Source organism: Priapulus caudatus, unplaced genomic scaffold (assembly GCF_000485595.1).
Source record: "Priapulus caudatus unplaced genomic scaffold, Priapulus_caudatus-5.0.1 Scaffold526, whole genome shotgun sequence".
Taxonomy (NCBI): domain Eukaryota; kingdom Metazoa; phylum Priapulida; class Priapulimorpha; order Priapulimorphida; family Priapulidae; genus Priapulus; species Priapulus caudatus.
Genome location: NW_014577587.1, coordinates 365,571 through 388,929, shown reverse-complemented (window position 1 = coordinate 388,929; position 23,359 = coordinate 365,571). Strand labels below are relative to the sequence as shown.

The 23,359-nt window shown below is 37.7% G+C and overlaps 2 protein-coding genes across 5 annotated transcripts in view; one reads left to right on the top strand and one right to left on the bottom strand.

The window, feature by feature from the left end:
* The window catches only part of LOC106811302 (uncharacterized protein C20orf24 homolog), a 16,044-nt gene extending 13,583 nt beyond the window's left edge, over nucleotides 1-2,461 (top strand). The window contains exons 2-4 of the mRNA XM_014814876.1: nucleotides 1,304-1,407; nucleotides 1,851-1,980; nucleotides 2,368-2,461. Coding sequence (XP_014670362.1) covers nucleotides 1,304-1,407; nucleotides 1,851-1,980; nucleotides 2,368-2,409 — 276 coding nt within the window. The 3' untranslated portion in view covers nucleotides 2,410-2,461. The remainder of the gene's footprint in view (nucleotides 1-1,303; nucleotides 1,408-1,850; nucleotides 1,981-2,367) is intronic.
* Nucleotides 2,462-8,078: 5,617 nt separating this feature from the next.
* Nucleotides 8,079-23,130, bottom strand: LOC106811301 (cyclic AMP-dependent transcription factor ATF-7-like). 4 transcript variants are annotated; one of them, XM_014814871.1, is made up of 14 exons: nucleotides 22,761-23,126; nucleotides 17,575-17,695; nucleotides 16,919-17,025; nucleotides 16,472-16,568; nucleotides 15,786-15,934; nucleotides 15,280-15,388; nucleotides 14,842-14,986; nucleotides 13,516-13,729; nucleotides 12,866-12,955; nucleotides 12,298-12,420; nucleotides 11,861-12,051; nucleotides 10,959-11,121; nucleotides 10,525-10,662; nucleotides 8,079-9,466 (listed from the first exon to the last, which is right to left on the bottom strand). In XM_014814871.1, the coding sequence occupies exons 3-14, from the start codon at nucleotides 16,970-16,972 to the stop codon at nucleotides 9,221-9,223; spliced, it is 1,719 nt and encodes a 572-aa protein (XP_014670357.1). In that variant the 5' UTR covers nucleotides 16,973-17,025; nucleotides 17,575-17,695; nucleotides 22,761-23,126; the 3' UTR covers nucleotides 8,079-9,220. The 4 variants fall into 4 exon arrangements, with proteins under 4 accessions (XP_014670357.1, XP_014670359.1, XP_014670358.1 ...); XM_014814873.1 differs by having other exon boundaries at nucleotides 9,173-9,466; nucleotides 13,591-13,729; nucleotides 22,761-23,130; XM_014814872.1 differs by having other exon boundaries at nucleotides 9,173-9,466; nucleotides 22,825-23,126.
* Between the last annotated feature and the right edge of the window lie 229 nt (nucleotides 23,131-23,359).

Below are 23,359 nucleotides of genomic sequence, written 5' to 3'. Positions count from 1 at the left end.
CTTGTGTGATGACTTCTGAGTGACAAAGTTCCCCTTGACAAATTCACGATGGATATCCACGGAATCGTTTGGAATCGCGCGCGTGCGTACCGTATGTGTCTGTGCGCGCGCGTGTGCGCACATGTGTGTGTGTGCGCACGCGTGCGTACTGTATGTGTGTGCGCGCTTGCGTACTTTATGTGTGTGTGAGTGTGTGCGTGTGTGTGTGTGTGCGCGTGCTTGTGTTCGCGCGTGTGTGTGTGCGTGTGTGCGTGTAAGTGTGTGTGCGCGCGCGTGTGCGCACATGTGTGTGTGCGCACGCGTGCGTACTGTATGTGTGTGCGCGCTTGCGTACTGTATGTGTGTGTGAGTGTGTGCGTGTGTGTGCATGTGTGCGTGTAAGTGTGTGTGCGCGCGCGTGTGTGTGCGCGTGTGTGTAGTAGATAGTATTGTTCAACATTTCGTCATGTTGGCCATACTGGAATTTAAGATGGCTGCCATATGGTTTGACAGACATGTCAAATCAATCCATTATTGAAGTCAGCATGTCAAAATGCTCTTGTGTACCAAATTTCAGCGCCGCAAGTCATAATTAGAACCCAAGATAGTAATGTTCAATGTTTCGTCATGGTGGCCATATTGGAATTCAAAATGGCTGCCATATGGTTTGTCAGACATTTCAAATCAATCCATTATTGAACTCAGCATGGCAAAATGCTCTTGTGTACCAAATTTCAGCGCCGCAGGTCATTTAGAACCCAAGATAGTAATGTTCAATGTTTCGTCATGGTGGCCATATTGGAATTCAAAATGGCTGCCATATGGTTTGTCAGACATGTCAAATCAATCCGTTATTGAACTCAGCATGTCAAAATGCTCTTGTGTACCAAATATAAGCGCCACATGTCATTTAGAACCCAAGATAGTAATGTTCAATGTTTCGTCATGGTGGCCATATTGGTTTTTCAAGATGGCGGCCGATCCATTGGTCAGATCTCTTGGATCCAGCAATTTTTGAAATCAGCGCCCCAAAATACCCCTGTATACAAAATTTCACCCTTTCTGCCAGATGTGAACATTTTTTTCACATATCTGCCCCACTAGTAGTCAAAATCGTTCCTAGCAAGTTAAATAAATAAATTTATAATAAAATCATTTTACTAAGTATACTAAATGACTGGACTTATGGTCTATATGTTGACTTGACTGGTTGTAAGAACAATGCAAAACATTTGTACACATACTACACAATGAATCTGATGCATAAGATCATATTTATGTAAGTGCGTGCATTGAGCTTGAGGTATTCATTGACATATTGCAGGATGAGTTTCTCGACGTTATATACTGGATTCGACAAGTGCTTGGCCTTATTATTGGAATTACTTGGGGAGTCGTCGCAATGAAAGGATTCGCTGGAATCATATCGTACGTACCATAGACACAGAGGGAGAGGCGGATGCTGATGGAGAGAGATGGATATTGATGTTGTGAGGGAGGAAGGGAAGAGTGTGTGGATGGAGGCAGAGAGAGATGGATTATTGGAAGGGGGAGGGATTGAGACAGAGACAGAGAGACAGAGAGAGAGAGAGACAGAGACAGAGACAGAGACAGAGAGAGAGAGAGAGAGAGAGAGAGAGAGAGAGAGAGAGAGAGAGAGAGAGAGAGAGAGACAGAGAGACAGAGACAGAGACAGAGACAGAGACAGAGACAGAGAGACAGAGACAGAGACAGAGACAGAGACAGAGACAGAGAGAGAGAGAGAGAGAGAGAGAAAGAGACAGACAGAGACAGAGACAGAGACAGAGACAGAGACAGAGAGAGAGAGAGAGAGAGATTTTTTAATGTAAACACTATTTGTTTTTATCCAGGTTTTCTCTACTAAATGCTGGCCTTGTCTATATATATTTTAACAACTTTCAAAAGGTAGAGGAGGAGGAATATGGTGGTGCTTGGGAAATTACGAAAGAAGGGTTCATGACCTCGTTTGCATCTTTTATGGTGAGTACACTTGAACAATAATCAGCATAGATTAAATTTGTCTGTTGTGCATTTGTGTGTTTAGGTGGTTCCCAAGTATGCAATAAAAAATGATTTGTAAACACGAAAGAGATGACGACCCAGCCTTCAATAATAATGTCTTTTCCATCCAAGTGGGGATAACTTTTTGTTAAGGGTGCTGTCAGATCTTAGTGATGTAACAATGATTTCTGAGTTCTTTGTAGTATTGATTGAAATTGGTCATTAGATGATCACTCAGTCAAATCTTATGGGTCCTTGGTAACTGAACTTTTTAAACTCTGACATGATTCAATTATTTTATATGTTCGGTGTTTCTACATATTATGTGTGTACTATGTTAAACTCATAATATTTTTATATTCAAAGGTGTCATGGATTATTGTGTATTCTGCAATACAGTACGGCTGAAGGTGGTTCCAATGTGTAGATCAGCTGTAGATTGGATAATAAAGAATTGATGGTAAGCTATGTTGACTTACCAGAGATCGTTTGGCACAATTACTATTTCCTTCAGTCCTTTGTTTTTATCTGTAATATTTATCTCTAATCCCTTTATATACCCCAAAGATACTATCAGAGGTTTGATCCAGAAATGACCAATGACAATGGTCAATGTGTAAATGCCATGCAGTATTGGAACCCGATTTCACCTGTAATTGTTTATATGGAGGTGGCTAATGCAAGACATCATGGTATGTTGTACCATTATCGTGCGTGGCATCTGATGTGCTGTCTATAATAACTAAGTTTGGTTCGCCACTGTTATTTCTTTATATTATATATCATTGCTAAGTAAAAATGTCAAGACTTTTGGGGTCTTGACATTTAACTAATGTTTTAGTTTTTGTGTTAAATATTTTGTTGCAAATTGAATGGTGCAGGGTTTTTGATGATAAACTAGACTTTCACCAAGCTGCAATTACGTCTTCATGTGAAAATCAAGGATACGAGTGGCAACAGTGGCGGCTCTCACGCGTGCTCCATATGAAACTGGACTTTAACCTACTACAACTATGTTCAAAGTTCATAGGTACACTAACAATTAAGTCACTTATAACTGCCTATGTAGATGCAATATGTTTAGGGTGAAATTATAAGTTAAACATAATTTCTTATCAGTACCTCACTTTAGAGTATTCTATGTGTGGTGTGGCATTTTTAAGCAATTTAAAGCCAATCATTGGAAGTTTGCTGTGTATCTTTTTTATTATTAGAGCTCTATAACTCAAAACTACATGTACAAATGCAGGAAGTGACTATGACATTACGGAGGGCTTAAAAGTTTGCAACTATTACTATATACAGTCACCAAAGAAATACAAAGGGTTATGATATTTTGTATAGTGATTGCACAAGTTATATTTTAATAAAGTAACATTTTGATTATGATAGTATCAAGAGCTAATAATATGTGTATTATTAGCTCTTGATAGTATAGATTTTCAACAGTAAGTGCCAAAACTGATGTTGAGTCTTCGTGGTCTACAGGTCTGGATAACATACTCCTTAATTGGTTCTGCTTGTTACATGACTGCAAGTGATGTAAAACGGACTTTCAAGTAGGTAACCCACTAACCCGGCCAATTCTTTGAAAATAATGACCGTGACTTTATAAAACAGCCTCTAGTATTAATAACACTTTGTTAAATACATGTTGTACAAGTAAACGGACGGGCATAGTACATTTAAACCTCGATTACCCTAACGAGACAGGCGGGGAGTATTTTGATCGGATCACCGACCTGATCATAAATCATTATTAAATATTCACAGGACCTTGAGATCTTGTTCGAATAATCCGAAATTCGGATAATTGATGTTCGGACGACCGAGGTTCGACTGTATACTATATGCAACGTAACACCCATTATAATCCTAGGTGAAGCGCCGGTCCCGGCCTCCAGTGTAACAAAATAATGATTTTTACCATGTCTATGCTATATTCTGATCATTTTAGCCTATTATGGTTTTTGAGTAGCACATTTTTTTTCACTATTTCTGGTATATTTTAGTCGTGAGAAATGGATGAATAACCACAATACATTACATAACATTAGATTCTCCAGGTGTAAGTGTGTACACATTAATTCATACTAAAACTTGCCAGGTAGGAACTGAGTATTTCTGCAAATTGCCCAATTCACACATTCAGTTTGGCTGTGATATAGATAATTAATCAGTGGCCACCATTGTCAGCATGCAAGTTTTATTGTTTTACCACAATATTAACAATGTCTGCACTGCTCTACTCTCATTGGTATGGCATACATAACAATATTAACAATGTCTGCACTGCTCTACTGTCATTGGTATGGCATACATAACACGAATCAGCCCAGCAGCAGTTTAAAAATTATTTACACTAGTTAACGTATTTCCGCACGCAAACATCTCTTATTACTATATACTACTAATATGAACAACATTAACTTTATGATGATAGTATCATTGGGTAGGAGAGTAGGCACACGGCCTTGTGAGTTTCCCAAATAGTTGATTCAGGAAACCCTACGAAATGATTTGATGAAATTTACATATAAAAAAATAGTTCTCATAACTAACTGCCCAATTTCATTTAATGGAGTGCAGATATACTGTGCCGTCTTAGTCTGCCAATTTTGAATGGTTTTTCATATTCTTATTCAATCTACAATGAGATACTGGCATGATGGCATGCTATAATTGTATTTGACAAGATATGGGTGAGGCAAAGTGCAGATTTGAACAACATAGTGATAGCTTGTTTACAGGGCAAAATTCGGCTGTTTAAAAAACCATAAAATGGGGTGGTTATCATCACTTTTGGAATTGCAAGTTCTCGCACAAACGATTTGCTATGCAGACAATGCCCTCAGACAAAGATCATCTGCACTGGCTAACCATTTTCTATACAAGACAACTCTGCATGTGATATAAATTATTTTTTACAACTTCACATAAACGAGTATACAATTATTTAAAATTAGAAATATTACTAATAGAAAATTGGTCCATTACAATCACATATTTTCTTATTTTCAACACTTAAGAATGAAGTGAATATCTAAAATAATATTGACCATCTGTTGCGACGAGTAACCACCGTGCTTTATGACTGCGATGAATGTTGTGTGAAGAATTAAAACCCGGGGGGGGGGGGTGCACTCCCATACTAAAGTGGTACGCATGCTCGTCAAAGCATCTCAAAGTTGGACCATTAATGGTATATTCAGCGGTAGCACATTTCACCCCTTATTAGCGTAAGATAATGTAAATCTTACCCCTAAATGGCGTAAGACACTAAAACGGACCCTGAATGGCGTAGCACAATAAATTGGTCCCTTACGTTGAGACTAGAAAACCCGGGGAGAATCCTTTTGAGAATGAAAACACGGAAATAAATGGGCGAACCGAATGATGAAAACCAGGCGAAAAAGTACCTCTTTTTCTAAAGACGTCGTCGACGCTAAGGGTCAAAATCCAACCCTTTTTCGACGTTTTCTGTGACGAGCATGCATACCACTTTAGTATGGGAGTGAGCACCCCCCCCCCGGATTAAAACCTGCAAAAGTTTCCTTTTGAAAAGTAAGCTAGTCAACACGAAAATAAGAAAACTAAAAAAAAATATTTTTAAATTAACATATCGCACCTATGGAAAGTGATTATAATAAAAGAAAAATTAATCAATTTGTACATAAACAGCTATGGCAAACATTTGCACTTGGGTTAAAGGGACAGTAGCCTCTAGGATTTTACTTTATACAACTGTACTTACTGTATAACAAATCGTCTATACCCACACGTATTTGTTACCAGATACCTAATTTAATTGTTATAATTAATTACACATCATCGCTACGAAATTTGAACGGCGTCATGACACCCGCGACCGTGCTGCCACCCCGAAAAAGTTGTGTATTTGACCATTTATTTTGCACATTACAGACCGAGGGCTAATCACAAAAGTGCAATTATATTTATACCTAAATGCTATTTAACCGAACGATATTCATTTTAGGGCAAATTTATCTATATTATAACTGAAACTATATGTCGTTTATAAGATATTACAATCCTTTTGCTTTTAAATGAATAAATAAGAAACACCCTCGGTCTGTAGCCCTTGGCTGGAAAGTGGTTTTGCGCAACTTATCAGATCGTGCACTTTGAGTGGCGCCACCATCATTGTAATCAAACTGTAGTCGTTAGTTTTAAAACATAAAAAAAAATATTTCTAATGGTGATTGAACCATGAAACTTTTTATGTAGCATAATTATAACCTAAATTAGCTGAAAATAACCCTAGAACCTAGAGTAAACTCTCTCTTTAAATGTTAGGAAAATGACTGTAATACAAATAAAAAACTATTCATATATAACGAGTATGACCGACTTTTGCACGTGGCGGTAAAACGTTACAGATTTAGTTATCTAAGTGTAAAAGTCTGTCATAGTCATTATATATTAATTGATTTTTCTTGTATTACAGTAACTTTTAGTAGGTGCAATATTTTGATATAATATGTATATACATTTTATTCATCTAGATTTTAACTTAATTTCCTGCTGCAAAGAGCTGACATAGATTTTATAGTAACATTTATAAATAGTTGAATCAATATTTAGTCTGTGGGAATTTATCTAAAATGTTATAAATTTACTGATTTAAATACATACTGACTAAATGTTGATTCAACTATTCACAGCTGTTATTATTTAACAAATTATAAAAGCATCACAAAACAGCATATACTAAAGATCACAAAGTAAACTTTAAATGAAACTAAACATAAATGTGTTGTACACATCAATGAGACAATAAAGTGAAAAAACAGTGCCAACATGTCTACTTACAGACTAGTCTGCAAAGAATTGTGTAATCTAGATTGAAATGTAGATGATAAAACAGCTAGCCAAGCATTTTCACAGTGTCTCTGATCCCCACAAATTAGATCTGAGATTGATGCTAATGTTGACTGGTGCATTGCCAACAACACCGAATCTGAATAGTAAATGGAGTGAAATACTGAAAACGCATGAATTGAACATGTCATGTTTTAAAACGTTGATGAGTTGTGGTTTACTTCTCATTCCACAATATTGCAGCACTCCTAGACTAGAATAATTGTTGGTTAAGGGACTTGACCATTCATGACACTGACCACTTTCTAACAGAAGATCTAACGTATGCAATTGCCAATGTTTGAAAAGAAATAGGCATTCAACATCCCCATTAAAATTTCTACCAGAAAAAATTTATATCCGGCCTAACGTTACAAACAGTTGATTAAATATGAACATTTGGTTACTAAATGTTTCTTCTAATCCTTTAAAATCAAGCTTATAATGTGTTCACATCATAAGTTCTTTATTACACCTTGGGAATCTAACCTCGTCATTACAAATATAATCAGGAGTTAATAAAGACAAAGTTTGTCTTTATTAACTCCTGATATAATGTGTGGATACCTGTTAAATAACTAAAACCCCCAAACCTACATTAAGACAACGTATTTTCAATAAATATTTAATTTCGAATTGTAATTTTGAATTTTCAACAGATTTGTCAAAAGTTGGTATCAACAGCATCATGGATCGATTGACTAAGAAACTAGAATTATACAGGGCTCTCAAGGGTTAGCTTTAAAAATGAGTGAGATATATTTAGAATCTGAAAATCCAAGGCCGAATGCCTTGGCGCTGCGGTCCTAAACATTTTTTTTTAATAGGGTGCTATTTGATGCCCTCAGCAGCAATCTGAACATGATATTTGTTGCTTATATAAGCATGAAAGGCTATTTATAGTAACGCGGGACGTCAGATTAGCAAAATCAGTTGCTGGGTGCGCCACAAGTAATAAATGTCGAGATTCCCGTGCCTCCCGTCCCGCGTTTTTCGGCAAAGTTCAGCTAAACCCACTCCACGCAATGAAGAAAAACTGGATTCTTGCAATTGCGTGATATTTTCTGGGACTATCAGAAATGTGCTGAATTGTGTGAGTCTCACGCCAAATGCGTGAGGCTTGTGAGGCCTGACTTATAACTTTTATATAACGTATACCTTGATAGTTACTATAATATAGATAGATAAGAAACATGGACTTTTAAATGGATTTTTGTATCATGTACAGTACATATGTGAGTGAATACTAAAATTAGTGCTACCGACAAGCACATGCCAATGCTAGTAACACATATTTGCTAAGAATGCATTAGTTGACACCAGACAGATGATATACCCTGCCCACCTGAAACTTTGTATGCCCACAAATAGAACACAAAGAATTCCACAAGATATTTACATATACCAACAATAAGCAAGTTGATTCAAGATTATCATACAGAAATAACTTACAGCACAGAACATTTAATTACATAATCCATGACCATGAAGAATATTTTACATAATCCATATTGTAATGTGAACGCGTATATGCAGGGCATCCGTACACTATTAAGTGGGAAGATGTAAATCTAAAACTAGGAAATAAAATGGAGTTTTCCTTCAAAATATCAGAAAGGTTTTTTTCACAACGGATGCGCTTCCCATGACCATTGCAGTAAACACCATGGTATCAATGCATTACCAGATTTGAGAGAAATCTTAAAATATTATACTGCAGCATTACCAGGACAGTGTGTTTCCAATATCAGAGATAAGGAATGAAAAACTGTCACCGTAAAATTATAATTATACGATTCTCCCAAACGTTTGTGGTGATTTTAGGTATGCCTGTATTGAATGCTGAAAACCTACAGTGGTGTAGCCCCTTGATGATTATTTTATGGTTGCTGGTTAAGTTTTGTATTGGTTTCTAATTAGGTCATGGACCTTAAAAGATTGGGGACTGGAGGTACAGGTAAGCTATGTAGGAATATGACGTAAAGTACCAGTGTTCTATACAATTTCTTCACATCTATACCACGTAAAATCTGAAAACACAGAACCACTTTGTTAGAAACATGCTCAGTAACATAGGCAACGGTTCGAAACTATACATTGTAAAGGCTAAGAACAATTAACGTCCAAACTAATGCCAGATTGGAGTGTGGGAAAATAGGAGTAAATGGCAAGAAGAAGAAAAAACGTTAAATTTGACACCCTGCATATGTACCCAATCTGCAAACCTGTCGGTTCAATGAGCCAGCAAATGTCTGTATGCCACGAGAGGTCACATTGCTGCACCTTTACGCACATTACGCGATCAACATCCACACCAGTCTCGCCAGCATGCCCTGAACTACTGTGAGTCACGACTGCTACTGTCTGTGCTGTTCATGGTGGATGTGGTGATTTTGCTGTAGACAGTCACAACACTGTTGCCTACTGCATCTGCTTGCTCTATCATTGTTGCAGCGAGCGTGTGAAGATTTGCCTCCACAGTAGGTGCATCATTTTTCTCTTCCAGCACTGCATTGTTCTGACCAGCAGGCACCGAAACGGATATGCTGCCTTGTACTGGCACTGTATCTCCGGATGCTAATTCCTATGGATAAATGATACATCATGTTAGCATGAGCTAATAATGACAAATTTTTGTCATTATTAGCTCCTGATGTTAGTGATACATGTGTCACCTTCATTTTATCACACAAAATTATCGAATAATGGTGCAGTATTATTGCCCTATTATAGTGTGAGAATGACGTTAAAAATAAATACGAATGTAGGCTACGAATATATAACAAATGAATTACAGAAATTGTCTTAAACATGTGAAATTCTTTTGAGAGTTTCTGCATCCCAGGGTCATTGAAAATTGTGCATCACAAACACAGATTTTTGTAATCAAATGTTAGCGGATTTATCAACTAGCACACAGTAGCTATTCGCATCATTTTCGTTTCTAATAGATATATGTCTGCTACTAAAAGAATCATGTACTGGTGTTTTCAAAAAGAATATTTTAAACTTAAACTCCCAATAGTCTATAACATGTAAAGAAATATTTGAAATATAACCAGCACATTTTCATCATCAGCATGCAAAATGTTAGCCAGACTCCATTCGTTATCAGAGCACATACCATAACCAAGTCACATGGTAACAAATACATTAAACTATTATATATTAAATAAATTTTATTTTATTGATGTATTGATCATTCCTGTTGTGCCAATGTTTATAATGATTTTTTTTATTATGGATAACGCATCGTCCAGATTTCATTTCAATAGTCTGTGTTTGTACTATAGAGGGGTGTAGGTGTCACCTACTGCAAACACTTATTGTGTCCAAGCAACTGACAGTACAACTTGGGAAAGACAACTGATCAGTTGCCGAAACTGTCATATCGTTATAAATTTAGCATTCATCATAAATTATATAAAATAATAATTAGCCATGACCTTATGACAAGACACATCAGTGTTATTGATTCATTATCACTTTTAATATAACCATGCGTGGATAGGTGCACGCATAGTGCAATACTGTGTGCGATTGCAATATACTCTTAAATAGATGACTGTATAACTGTATAAAAAGTTTCAATAAACAAGAACACCTCACATCTATGAACTATAAAAGCACATTTGTACTCACATCACTATCAGACTTATTTCCCTGTGTCGTCTGCTGTAGTCTGGCACGAGCTTGCTGCAAGGTAACTGGACAGTCTTTATGTGCAAGTAACATGGTCTTCAATTGCACGATTTCTTGGCGTAGCATGTGAACCTCATTCTGAAACAAGAATCAAACAGTCAACAAGATTTTTGCTATCACGAATGTGAAAATCCGATTTCCCATTATTACAATTGTAGAATTTCCCCTGTTGATAGTCTTAAATGTATTGACAGTCTATCTACCTTTTGATACAAAACTCAATATCTAAATATCTGCCCACTTCCCAGTTCCAAATATCTGTAGATAACAACACTTGGCGATTGTTACACATGAACACAAAAAACTGTGACATTCACCTGCCTAGCTGCAAATAATATGCAGACACTTGCAGACACAAAATACTTTATGCTGACCTGTAGGTGTGTGTTGACATTGAGGAGACCATCGGACTTTGTCTCAAGTGCAGTGATCCACATTTTCCGCTTTGTGCGACATCGTGTGGCTGCAGCGCGGTTTCGCTCCAGAAACCGTCTCCGTTTCTCATCTGGATCGTCAGTTTCACTCGATCGGCGCCTCCTAGTGGATAAATAAATTCAATTAAAATGTGCATACGACCAGAAATGATTTTCGGACTACATAATATACTGAGTGACGTAAATTCTATTTACACAACTACTTGGAGTGGGTTTCTACTGATGTGGATTTAAACCCTTGAGTCCAGTATAAAATAAAGAAACCGAAAACAACAACAACAACAGCAACTTACTAATAGCAGTAGGTTATCACGATCATAACGATCACTGCAACTTGGTGCAGCGCGGCAGTGATTATCTAGCACATACTGTTGTGGTTATGACTGCTGGTACTATTATAGATGAGGTATGGCATTGAACAAGTACAAATCTGTGTTCATTTTGCTTCTGCTAGGGCTGAACACAGTATAGGTTGTGATATTTAAATCCACAAACATGTGCTTTGAAAACGAGAAGTCAGTGCTGATACAAAACAGTTCCACACTGGTTCTATCAGACCATCTAATGGAAATAAGTCTAATATACCCTTTCAGTCACTATGGTTTCACACCCTTTCCCTTTTGATGGTGAACAGACCCTTATACAATTCTACAACCTCTATCCAGCAATATCAAATCAATTGAAAATTTACACGCATCCCTGACAAATGCAGGAATGCTATTTTTCTTCCACGGTTCCTAATATGAGGAAAGATGTATACTCTGTCGTCGACAGCAATGATAAACTTCGCATACGGAGAAGTATGCGACTCATTTTTTAGATAGTGATTGGTTCCGATTCACCTTGTTGTGAGTGATGTGACCATCACCTCAGGAGAAGAGGATGTGGCTGTACAAGTGCTTATTGGCTGTGTCATACACACTGTACCATTCAGCGATAAGGCCGGAGCTGATGATATCACCTTCACTCCAGGAACAAGTCTCTGACCCGAGTTGCTCTGGATCTGGTTCTGTGTCAGAACTGCTTTAAGTTTCTGTGGAAATAAGAATAGACATCAATTCAGTGTAGGGAGCTGTGCTGTGATAGTTGCATATCTGTGCCTAACCTGCTTCTAGTGGTTGCAACCTATTACATTACACACACATTTACTATTTACTGAAACGATTATGGATTTTTAAACATTGCTTTTCGCATCTATTCAAGTCACAGTTGCAGTACTGGCTGGCACACTTTAACCTAGACCTCTATTACATTTAACAGCGACGATTTTCCATCTTACCAATTTTGCTAGGGACACATTAGGTGGCGCAGCAGACCGCACAGACGTAGTGACGATGCCAGGACGAGAAGTACTGTTTGCTGGAGCAACGACAGGCAATATTGCTGCTCCTGATTGTGGAACCTATGTAAGAGCAAGCATAACTCTATATTCCTAGCAATGCATAGGAGTAATTTATCACCATTCCGGCTTCTTTCTATTTCCCAGTATTCATATTTTACTTTATAATTGTCGGATACAGTATCAAAGGCCTAGTAAGATGAGTGTGCGGAACAGGATTTAGAAGGCAACAACATCTCGCAAAGGCCAACACTCACAATTCAACCAATAAAAACAGCTGATGTTGCTGGATAGATCATGAAATTCAAACATGTTACCTTCCTACTGTAAGTGGAACAACAATCGGCCAACAGTTTTTAGCAGGGAAACTACTTACTCCTACTGTACTACCAAACGAGCAAAATGGTTATTACAGTTGCACAAGGGTGTGATACTGGCCAGGAAAAACACCCTGTAACATGTGATGCTAAGCAAGAACAACGTGCAAGTATTCGTAGATTACAATAACCTGCACAGGCACAGTCTTGCCATCGGAAAGCTTGAGAAGTAATTGCACAGCATGCGGAGCCAGGACAACTTGGTTGGATGCATTAACACCCTAAAAGGAAAAATTTACATTAATACATGTGTTATGTGATGGTGTGAACAGATTTTACCACTTCGTTAACTATTTATCTTGATACATTATATTGTGATAAATTACATCACATCAAAAGCACAAACCGTAGAGAAACGTTTTAGAGACTGGTACCTATTTCGAAATGTAGATAAAAGTAATATAGTGTAGAGACAGGCGACTGGTGGATGGCATCTCGGAAGAGCAAATCATGTGCAATGTTTGTTGACATATGTGAAGAAATCTACTTTGACATAAAGATCGGTGCACATAGATGAAAAAACGATTGTGCAAGTATTCTATGACATATTAGCTTTACTATATACACTTGGTGTTATGCAAGGAGTACAGGTAGGTATCGGAATGGTCGGGAAAAAGTGAAAATGGTTGTATAAAACAACAAATCCTCGCCTTAAAGAAATGAGTAAGTGTACGGTCACAGATGCATCAACACCACCTAACAAATTCTGATAACATAACTGTAACGTACGCGCAGCGCAGCTCACGCATGAGCAGTCAGTAATGTCTCGTCTGTTAATCACCTGTTGAGAGAGAATCTGAGATGGAGCTGTGACGACAACAGGTGCTGTATTCAAAACCTGAGCAGCTGTACATACTATATGGCCAGCAGTTTGACTGGAATCCAGTGCATCTCTTCTCGATTGCTGTGAGGAAATAACCACGTGTGGCACCACAACTGGAGCCGAGTAAGAAGCCTTTGGAATGGAGCTTGTAGGAATGGATGTTTGTAGTTGTCTGCATACAAAAATAACAGCTCCATCACTTAGTTATAACATATGTGATATTTAAATTAGTTTAACAATACATTTTCAGGCAACCATTATAATCACTAACAATAGCACCAGGTATACTGATCAACTATTTAGCATTATTTTATGTAAATTACCTACTATTCATTATGAAGTAGGGGTGAAATTGAAAAGGGTAAGAGTCTACTACGTTGCCACAACACACTTTTATATAGTTATTTACAAAAAGTGTTATCTGCAAAACATCGGAAAATCTATTCACACTATTTGCTAACAGGCCTCTAGATTTTTGAGCAGTTAAACATACACTAACTGTTCACACCATTTTGATACTTGTCACAGTGAAAATGCATGCATCTTTCTACAATGCAACTCACCTAAGATATTACTATCACTCCAACTGTTCAAGACCACACACATAATAATAATACATTATGCATACTATGTCACTAATCTATATCCTATCTACTCAAAACTCAGTTAATAAAGGAAAATAAAGTTAATCTGAGGTAGATTCATAATAAAGTTGTACAAACTTACACTGATGAAATTTTCGTCTATCTCACCGATAGACTTCTTCAGGTCTGATGCATCTAGTTAGATGGCAGCACTGGAAACAAAGTTCGAACTTGGTCACTTTCGGGCTTCACACCTGCACGAGAGAGCCGTAGACTTCGGGCGGCCCCCCAGTCTACGGCCCTCTCGTGCAGGTGTGAAGCCCGAAAGTGACCAGGTTCGAACTTCATTTCCAGTGCTGCCATCTAACTGGAAACGTCAGACCTAAAGAAGTCTATCGGTGAGATAGACGAAACTTTCGTCAGTGTAAATTTTTATAACTTTATTATGGATCTAACTCACATTAACTTTATTTTCCTGTTAACTACAGAGATCCAATAAAAATTTTCAATCAGTATGGCAGAACGATAGCAGTCAGTAATGACAGATGCAGACGTACACAGGAATGTGCAGGAGCGGAAAAACAGATAAAGGGATAGACCGACAGATGCATCGATGCCCAGACAGCTGCAGATGGACAGACAGACATTCTCACCACTATACTAGCTGCACCTCACTATGTTAAAGGAGCTAAAAGCATACACAGTTGTAAAGGCCAGTTGCTCCTGCTGACAAACTGTCTCTGTAAGAGTTGTGACCTGCTCTCCGGCTGTTGCTGTTTGTTCAACAACGACTTCACTCTCTTCAGTAGCGCGTGTCGCTGATGATGGCTGCGGGGTCTCCGGAACTAGATTAAATATATGTAATGCTTGGTTTTTTCACTGCTTTTATCCGCACAATTTCACTGCACACATGCGCATATGTGGAAGAATATTTAAATTAGATCAAATATGTATTCTGACTTAAAAAGCAGGATTATTAACAAAAGACAGGCAACACATATATCTTCGCTTAGGTTTACACAGGGTGCAACACACCTTGACGAATTTGGCAAATATCTAAACATAACCATGTGATACAATACATGAACTCCCTAATCTACTAAGTTTGTATTACATGAACATGTGAACGATGGCTTACTCGAAGCAAAGACAATAACATCAGGTGAATCACTGACTGGCCGCCTACAGATTGGTGGTTTGTCGACTGTTATTATGCATGGTGTGTGCAACACATCAGACTGGTCAGCCTGGAAGCAAAAAACAAAGTTCACATTGTACTTCTTATTGTATATTACCAGGACCAGCAGCTCTGAATTATGTAGCAGAGGGATCACATGTGATATCCTACAATATATCTACACAAAAATCTACAATAAAGTAAAGCTTATGGTGACAAAGGCAATTAACATTAAATTATTAAAAAACATTAACTAACTGTTAACTTCCATTACATCTATGCTGACTTAATTGCATAAACTGCTTATGTAGTCTTCAATAGCATGACACCAAAAATAATATACTCTCATAAATCTCTCATTAAAACTTGAAGAATAATCACATTATATGCCACAGCGACAATAGGTATGGGCCTGGTATGCTATCCACAAATTGTTCATTTATGGTGATAAATGGTTTTAGTCGAACCTCATGATGTGGCACAGGGTTACCAGCACTAACTGCAGCAGCAGCTTTCTTAAAGCTCTCCTCAAAGGGGTTAACGCTATGCAGATCTTGAAATAGCCCTACTTCTTCACAATTTCGTAGAAACCGTGTAGGTGTAGGAGTTTGATCAGCTGAAATAGGAATTAAGTATCCATTATTGACATGAATTTAATAAACCAATGGTTTTAAAACAAAACTATATATTATATAATATATATGTTATCAGCACGATACAAATTTAGAGCTACTTCAGATATCAAATGTTGTTTTCAACTGCTTTATGTGTGTGTTCCTATGGTTTGCTGAGTTTATAGCCACCTGTAGGTATATTTATCCACTGAAACAAGTTTTCTATACTTGCAATAATTAGGAATTATAATAAATTGCAAGTACGATAACTCTGTTCTGTAGAACCAACTTAGGTTGTCATATTTTTATGAAGTGATACTACTATGACTACTTATATTAATAATCTATAAATCATAAGTTATTATTACAATTACCATTAGCATTATCATTATGGTCAGAGATAACAAGACAACTACCGTACTGGACATGACATATATATATATATGACTTTCCTTAAAAGGAAGTGATAGCATAAAGCATTGAGTGCAGTGAGAGAGAGAGGGCATTGTGGTCATGTCCTCATTTGACTGGAAACTTACCAATAAACATACCAACATTGGTCGTCCTTGCCCCAATAGCAAGAGTCATCTGATGCTTCTGTTTGTGAACAGTAAGATGATCCTCATTTGTAAACCTCTGAAACAAAATATTTCTTTTTATATTAGTACAATATAGATGCACAGACATATATATATCTATACTATTACAATGCCAAGACAAACATAAGCTACAAACTGTTGTAAAACACATGATTGTGGTGATTGCTATGTTTTCTCAAATTATTTTCACACACTTCATCATAGGTGTCATCCCCACTAAAGATGATACATACTAAAATAAGCATGAAAGCTAAATGTAAAAAAAAAATTATTACATATTTGCTAAATTATTGAGCTAGTTTTAGCATAGCTATATTAGAAAGTGTTCTTATCAGATTTGTAACGCATATGTAATCAACTTGTTTGTACGAGGATCCGCATCCATACCTGATTGCATGAAGGCACAGTGCATGCAAATGGCTTGTCATCATCCTCCATCATTTCAGATTAACCATGGCTACTGGTGCCTCAATGAGTAACCTCAGTCTTTAATACTTTAAAATATTAAAATACAATTTCATCAGTACCAACAAAGAACAATGGTTTTACAAGCCTGAAAACATGTACATATTCTCTCACATACCACATGTGTATCATTTTGAGATGTCATATTTTTAACATAAATATTAGTCAATGCTATTTCAATTGCTTTAACCATGTGTTAAAATTTACTGGACAGTTCACTGTCTAAATATTTTCTCAATAGTGATTTGAAATTAACTTTAAACACCAATACACTTGAAAAAATTGCAGTAATTCTGAAAGTGCTATAGGTGTGCAAATCCTAAAGCTGAGTCATTAACCATAGCAAGTCTTTCCTCAATGATAGCATGAACATACGTATATATTATGTAGACCTACTTGCAAGCACATTATGGGGATGTCTGTGTTCCTACATAGATATATTACATTTCAATTTTTTTTTTAATTGTGACCAAGTCAAGAATAATTTGCACAGGTAAGGCAGATTCTGGCAACTGGTTTTGTACAGATCCTAATTGCTAAATTATTGCCATGTGACACAATAAATAAAAAAAGATTACCTATAAATTAAATTTCCGGTTACTGTTGTCTTACAGTGCTGTTCCAGAAAGTTGTACTTCTCGCCATCACATAATGTGTCAAGTTAGGACGAGTCAGCTCTCATTTAATTCATCATGATGCCTACAAATGTAATAATAAAAATACATCCATTACTTAACCCTCTCTGACAAACTAACTGCTTTTAGCATACCGAGGGTTGCAGCAGAGCATGCTGGCCCATTGCTGCTGTAATTGTACATTTATGTACATCTCTCATTTCAAGCAAAAGGGTACAATTTAGGGGTAAATTCACCCATATATGTACCATTTAGTCAACAGCCTGTATCATTTAAGGTTTTTTCCTGTAATGTCTTTATGCATAAAGTGTATTTAATGGCAGCCGGCTGAAAGGTGCGATAGGATATGTTTACTAGGCACTTCTAATTTTAACATATATTTTACGATATATTAAAGAATGATGCAAAAACCCTAAAAAGTGCCCTAACCCTAACCCTGACCCTAATTAAATTTAAAATATGTGTTAAAATTAGAAGTGCCTAGTAAACATATCCTATCGCACCTTTCAGCCGGCTGCATAATAAAAGGGGTGTTGCTATCACCCGGGCGTGGAGTCAGAGTAACGTGATACAGTTGACGTATACTTCAAAACTTAACAGTAGCCACACAGACTAACGGATACAGTGTAACCCTAACTCCAACACTAACCCTAACACTAAATATATATATATATCGGATCGCTATATATAGGGGCGTCATCCACAAAAATTAATCTGTGGTGTGGGGACAGATATCATGATGAAAAAAACCCTAACCCTAACCCTAACCTAATACTAATACTAATACTAATAATATTAATCCTAATACTAGTGCTTCCACGTTGCGGTAGCACTCCACGCCCGGGGGATAGCATTACCCTAATAAAAGTACTGGCCACCATAATTAAAACTCCAATCATTATAAAGTGGCCAAATTTGGGCATAACTAATATTTTTCAAAGCACTGCCTGGTTACAGTTTATCGTGCTCATTTGCTAAATCAATGTTCCTGAATAAAAGTAGCAAATATTTTACAGTTGGGATTTGCCTATCAAGGAATGTGCAAACACCAATCGCAAAACATTTTACAACTGGACCTGTGACATATACGCCAAGCATAACATCATATACTATATATACAAGCCACATAATCTTTCTCAACATTTTTACATAACATTATTAATAAAATCTAGCTGCTAAACATTTTCTGTGCACAAATAACTTTTTTTATATATCAGGGTTCTCCCCAGGATGAAATTCAAACAGGGGGGAGGGGAGGGGAAGGGGGAGGGGGGGGGAAACTAGGAGGGCGTGTTTTTTTACCGTACCACTAATTAATGCGTAAAATCGCCACCACACCATAGACGGTATTTGGGGTTCTTGTATATATAAGATATAGCCGAGTCGGTGTACAGTTAGTGTTGGGTGTTGGACAGCTTGACTGTTGTATTGTCTGCAGTGCATGCGTGGTACTGTAAAAATACACGCGCCGGGTATCCTGGTCGAATTGTACTTCTTGACGATCGATTCCCGCGCTGGCAAACTTTTGTTGTGGTGGAATTTAATCGGGGCGGAGGTATTTTAAACGGGGCGCAACGATTGAAACAGGGGGGAGTTTTCCCAAACGGGGCGCGCGCGCCCCGTTTGCGCAACGTAGGGAGAACCCTGTATATACATTTCTTTTGATAATCAAAATACTGTTTAATTTGTAAATGTTGCTTTTCAAACCTCACACGCTAATCTCTGTTTTGCACAGATGAGAATAAGGTAAAATTAAAGGGATCCTTTACTCTAGGTTCTGGGATTAATTTAGAATAAAATTACGCTACATAAAAAGTTTCATGGTTAAATCACCATTAGAAATTTTTTTTATGTTTTAAAACTAACGACTACAGTTTGATTACAACGACGGTGGCGCCACTCAAAGCGCACGATCTGAAAAGTTGCGCAAAACAACTTTTCAGCCAAGGGCTACAGATCGAGGGTGTTTCTTATTTATTAATTTAAAAGCAAAAGGATTGTAATATCTTATAAACGACAAATAGTTTCAGTTATATTATGGATAAATTTGTCCTAAAATGAACATCATTCGGTTTAATAGCATTTAGGTAAAAATATAATTCCACTTTTGTGATTAGCCCTCGGTCTGTAACGTGCAAAATATATTGGGAAATGCGCAACTTTTTCAGGGTGGCAGCGCGGTCGCGGGTGTCAATGGTGCCATTCAAATTTCATAGCGTTGATGTATAATTAATTATAACAATTAACTTGGTATCTGGTAACAAGTACGTGTGGGTATAGACGATTTCTTATACAGTAAGTACAGTTGTATGCAGTAAAATCCTAGAGTCTAGTATCCCTTTAAGACAATTGTGCCAATGCTAAACATTTTGAAAGATGATAATTTACACACAAGGTTTAATGCAAAATCTCATCGATTTCTCATTTTCAGTCTTATTCGATGCCTAATAGTAACACCAGGTGCTACCTCTGCACATGCTTATCTCTCCATCTATCCATGTATGTCAGCTTTCAGAGCATTTGGATTGCTCACCTCCATGTCACAGATATCTGGTGAATTCCTGTGGAAAACTCCCACTCCGCAAAATTTAAATGGGATTAAGCACATGAGTAATGGTGCCGCATTGCATTTTGGGTTTGTGGACCTGCTTCCGAGCTCCATTTCAAGGCATGCCAAGCCAAGCTAGCATAATCAGGGTTTCTTATACATAAGAGGCACAGTGGCGCACCGCTGTTGTCAAATTTAACATCGTTATTGTGAAAATGTTCCTGTCTTTACCCGCCGTTGTCAAAATAGTGTCAACCCAAAAATAAATAGGCCACCACGTGCTCCCTATAGATTCCCCTTCTCCCTCTCTCCCCCCGCGTCTGCCTGCAGCATGGCTACGGCACGCCTTTGAATCCATCATGCGCGTTTTTCCACCAAACTGGCAATTACCTCCTTTGTTTAATTTTCCTTCAGAAGAAACCCTGATAATGCTCGCAGGAATGACGTCACACATGACTACATTCATTGGCCGAAACAATCGAGTGGCGCCGTTAGGGAGTTTCAGATGATAAACACGCACTTGCTCCGATTTGCATTTTGGCGGAGTGAGTATCTCTGGGTAAAGTAGGCAGTACTAGTTGGCAAATTATAAATCGAACAAGTAAACATTTAGCTAAGCATAGGTACTAGAATGTAGGCTGTTGGTTGTGTATTTGTGCTGTGATTGTGTGAAACGAAGCGCGCACAGTGCCATTTTTCACTTATACTTTCCCACCTGCTCTACAATTTTGTTGTTTGTGCACAGCAGCGTGCGTTCCTTGTACTTGCATGTTGTAGAGGAGCATTTGAACAACATTTACAGAAAGTTATTATTAATAATGGGTGAAATAGACAAGAGAAACATTGAAACTTTGGTAATAAATACATTTCATGTTTATGTACCATCGTTGTATTATTGTAACGTTCCAAGTGCCTGTGATTAGAACAATATACCTGTGAAAAAGCTTGAATGTATCTAGCTCCAAGAAACGGTCTTTGCTAGGGTTAGAAGATCGTTTCAAATTCTTGCCCATAAAAACTTGTAGTTGGCTCGGTATGGGTATCCAAACATCGCCACAGCTAGCGTCACATGTAATAGCTCAAACAAATCTATAAACCTGTGGCTTGCTCGCAGTAACTGGGCGCTACTGGGCGTTATTTATTCGTATTTTCTGAGATGAATTGGATAAAAACAACCAGACAGCCGCCATGTCCGCCATGTTCGGCGGCACTAAAATCGGCAATGGACCTGATTTTCACAGTGCATAGGCCTAAACACAAGGCAAGTACATATCTTCGTAATGATAATTATTAAGTTGTTGTAGATTGATGTTTCCAGGTTTTCAATGTTTTAATATTTATATATATACGAGTATATGATGCTTATTTATGCTCGCGCCAACGCTATGGTATGTTATGTCATTTCGGGTTTTCCGCGTTCTGATCGAAACGCATGCGCAGTGGAAACATGGCGGTTGGCAGTTAAAGTTAAATTTAGGTTCGGCTCTTGAAATTTACACTGTGCACAGCGAACTGAGGTATTAGTTTTAATAACAACGCTGGAATACTATAAGGTGAAGGTTATACTTGATACAAAACAAGGCAGAAATACTTAGATGATTATTTTATTTGAGATATACGTAATTGTTCGGCAGTTTTTGTAGAAGTACAAGATTAGGCGCAAATCCACTTTAGCCACCTTAGGTATCACGAAGTGATGCACAGATTTCTGTGTATCATCAACTGATGCACAGACTCCGTATACCAAGGAATGGTGCAAAAACCCTAACCCTAGCCCTAAGTCATAAAGTATAACCTTAGGTATCACGAAGTGTGTTAGGGTTAGGGTTAGGGTTAGTGTTAGGGATTTTACATCATTCCTTGATATACGGAAAGTCTGTGCATCAGTTGATGATACACAGAAATCTGTGCATCACTTCGTGATACCTAAGGTGCTTAAAGTGAATTTGCGCCACAAGATTATCCAATGGATGGGTGTCAGGCTGTGTATATTGACGTTAGTCACACAGCCTGGTCGGGCTAGAATGTATCTAGCTCTAGAACTATAGCCCTCCGCTCCGCCGCAGTTGCTGTGCGGCCGCCTGCAGTTGCCGCCTGCGCCTGCCGCTTGCCTGTTCTTGCCGCCTGCGCCTGCGGCGGAGTGGACGGCTATAGTTCTAGAGCTAGAATGTATCCTAAAACAAGTAAAACCAACGTTCACTGCAAAGTCAAGTAGAATAGGGGACCTAACTTGAAAGTTGCAGCTAACACAGTGACAGTGTACCAAGCAAATCTACTAATTGCTACCACTGGCAGCAAGATCAAGTCATTTTATATTATATATATGGTGAGAAGCGATCAGGTAACTTATGGCTAGACCTAAGTGAAGTTAAAAAAAAAAAAACCGTCACAACAGTAAACACAAGCAAAGGCTGTTTGTTGACTCAATCAGTCAATGACTGTTGTCTGTTGACGACCAATGGACCATGGTCAGAAAACAAAGTCTTGGCATTAATTTACGAATGTCTCTACGAATTCAACCATGATTAACAAAGAATATTATTGATACCTATCGGCGTTCATAACCTATTTAAACCATTACCTAAGATCCCAGAGGTTAAACCTGTAAATATTTGAAGTTCCTATATTTCCAACAAGAAACTTACTTTGCTGTTATATTGGTGGCGCCACCTTTTGTGATACTTAACATGTATTTTTTTCTATGATTTCTAATATCTATATTAGACGCTAAAATTCTTGTTAGGACATTGCATGACTTTATTTTCTAATCGCACTTTCGTGAGTATTTGTTTAATTTTAGACAGCCTAATCTTCGTTTCGTTTGCGTTGCTATGCTATCGTCATCGCCATTCCCATCATCGGTATGCTTGTCGTTCAATTTATGTTCAGCGTCCCCTCCGACACACACCTGTTGTCATGTTCGTCTCTGTCTCCGTAGGTAAAAGATTTTAGCTGCAGCAATACTATCACTATAGTCACTTCAGCAGGCTACTCCCCCTCCATCATTCACCTGGGGTAGATTCATCAACGCGCGTACGCAAAACATTTTTCGTAAATCTTGTGTACGCAATCGACGTTGCGATTACAACACAGCTATTACTATACTATTAGTATACTATTACTATACTATATACTATTACAATACTATTAGTATATTTGCGTACGATTTCGCGTATGCAA

Bases quoted from the DNA above. Each gene is read 5' to 3' on its own strand.
- LOC106811301 (XM_014814871.1), bottom strand. From the start codon at position 16,972: ATGATGGAGGATGATGACAAGCCATTTGCATGCACTGTGCCTTCATGC. The intron at 15,935-16,471 runs GTAAGTTTCCAG...TTCCTATTTCAG, and splicing joins CAATGTTGGTATGTTTATTG to CTGATCAAACTCCTACACCT. The intron at 9,467-10,524 runs GTGAGTACAAAT...ATTTATCCATAG, and splicing joins GAAATAAGTCTGATAGTGAT to GAATTAGCATCCGGAGATAC.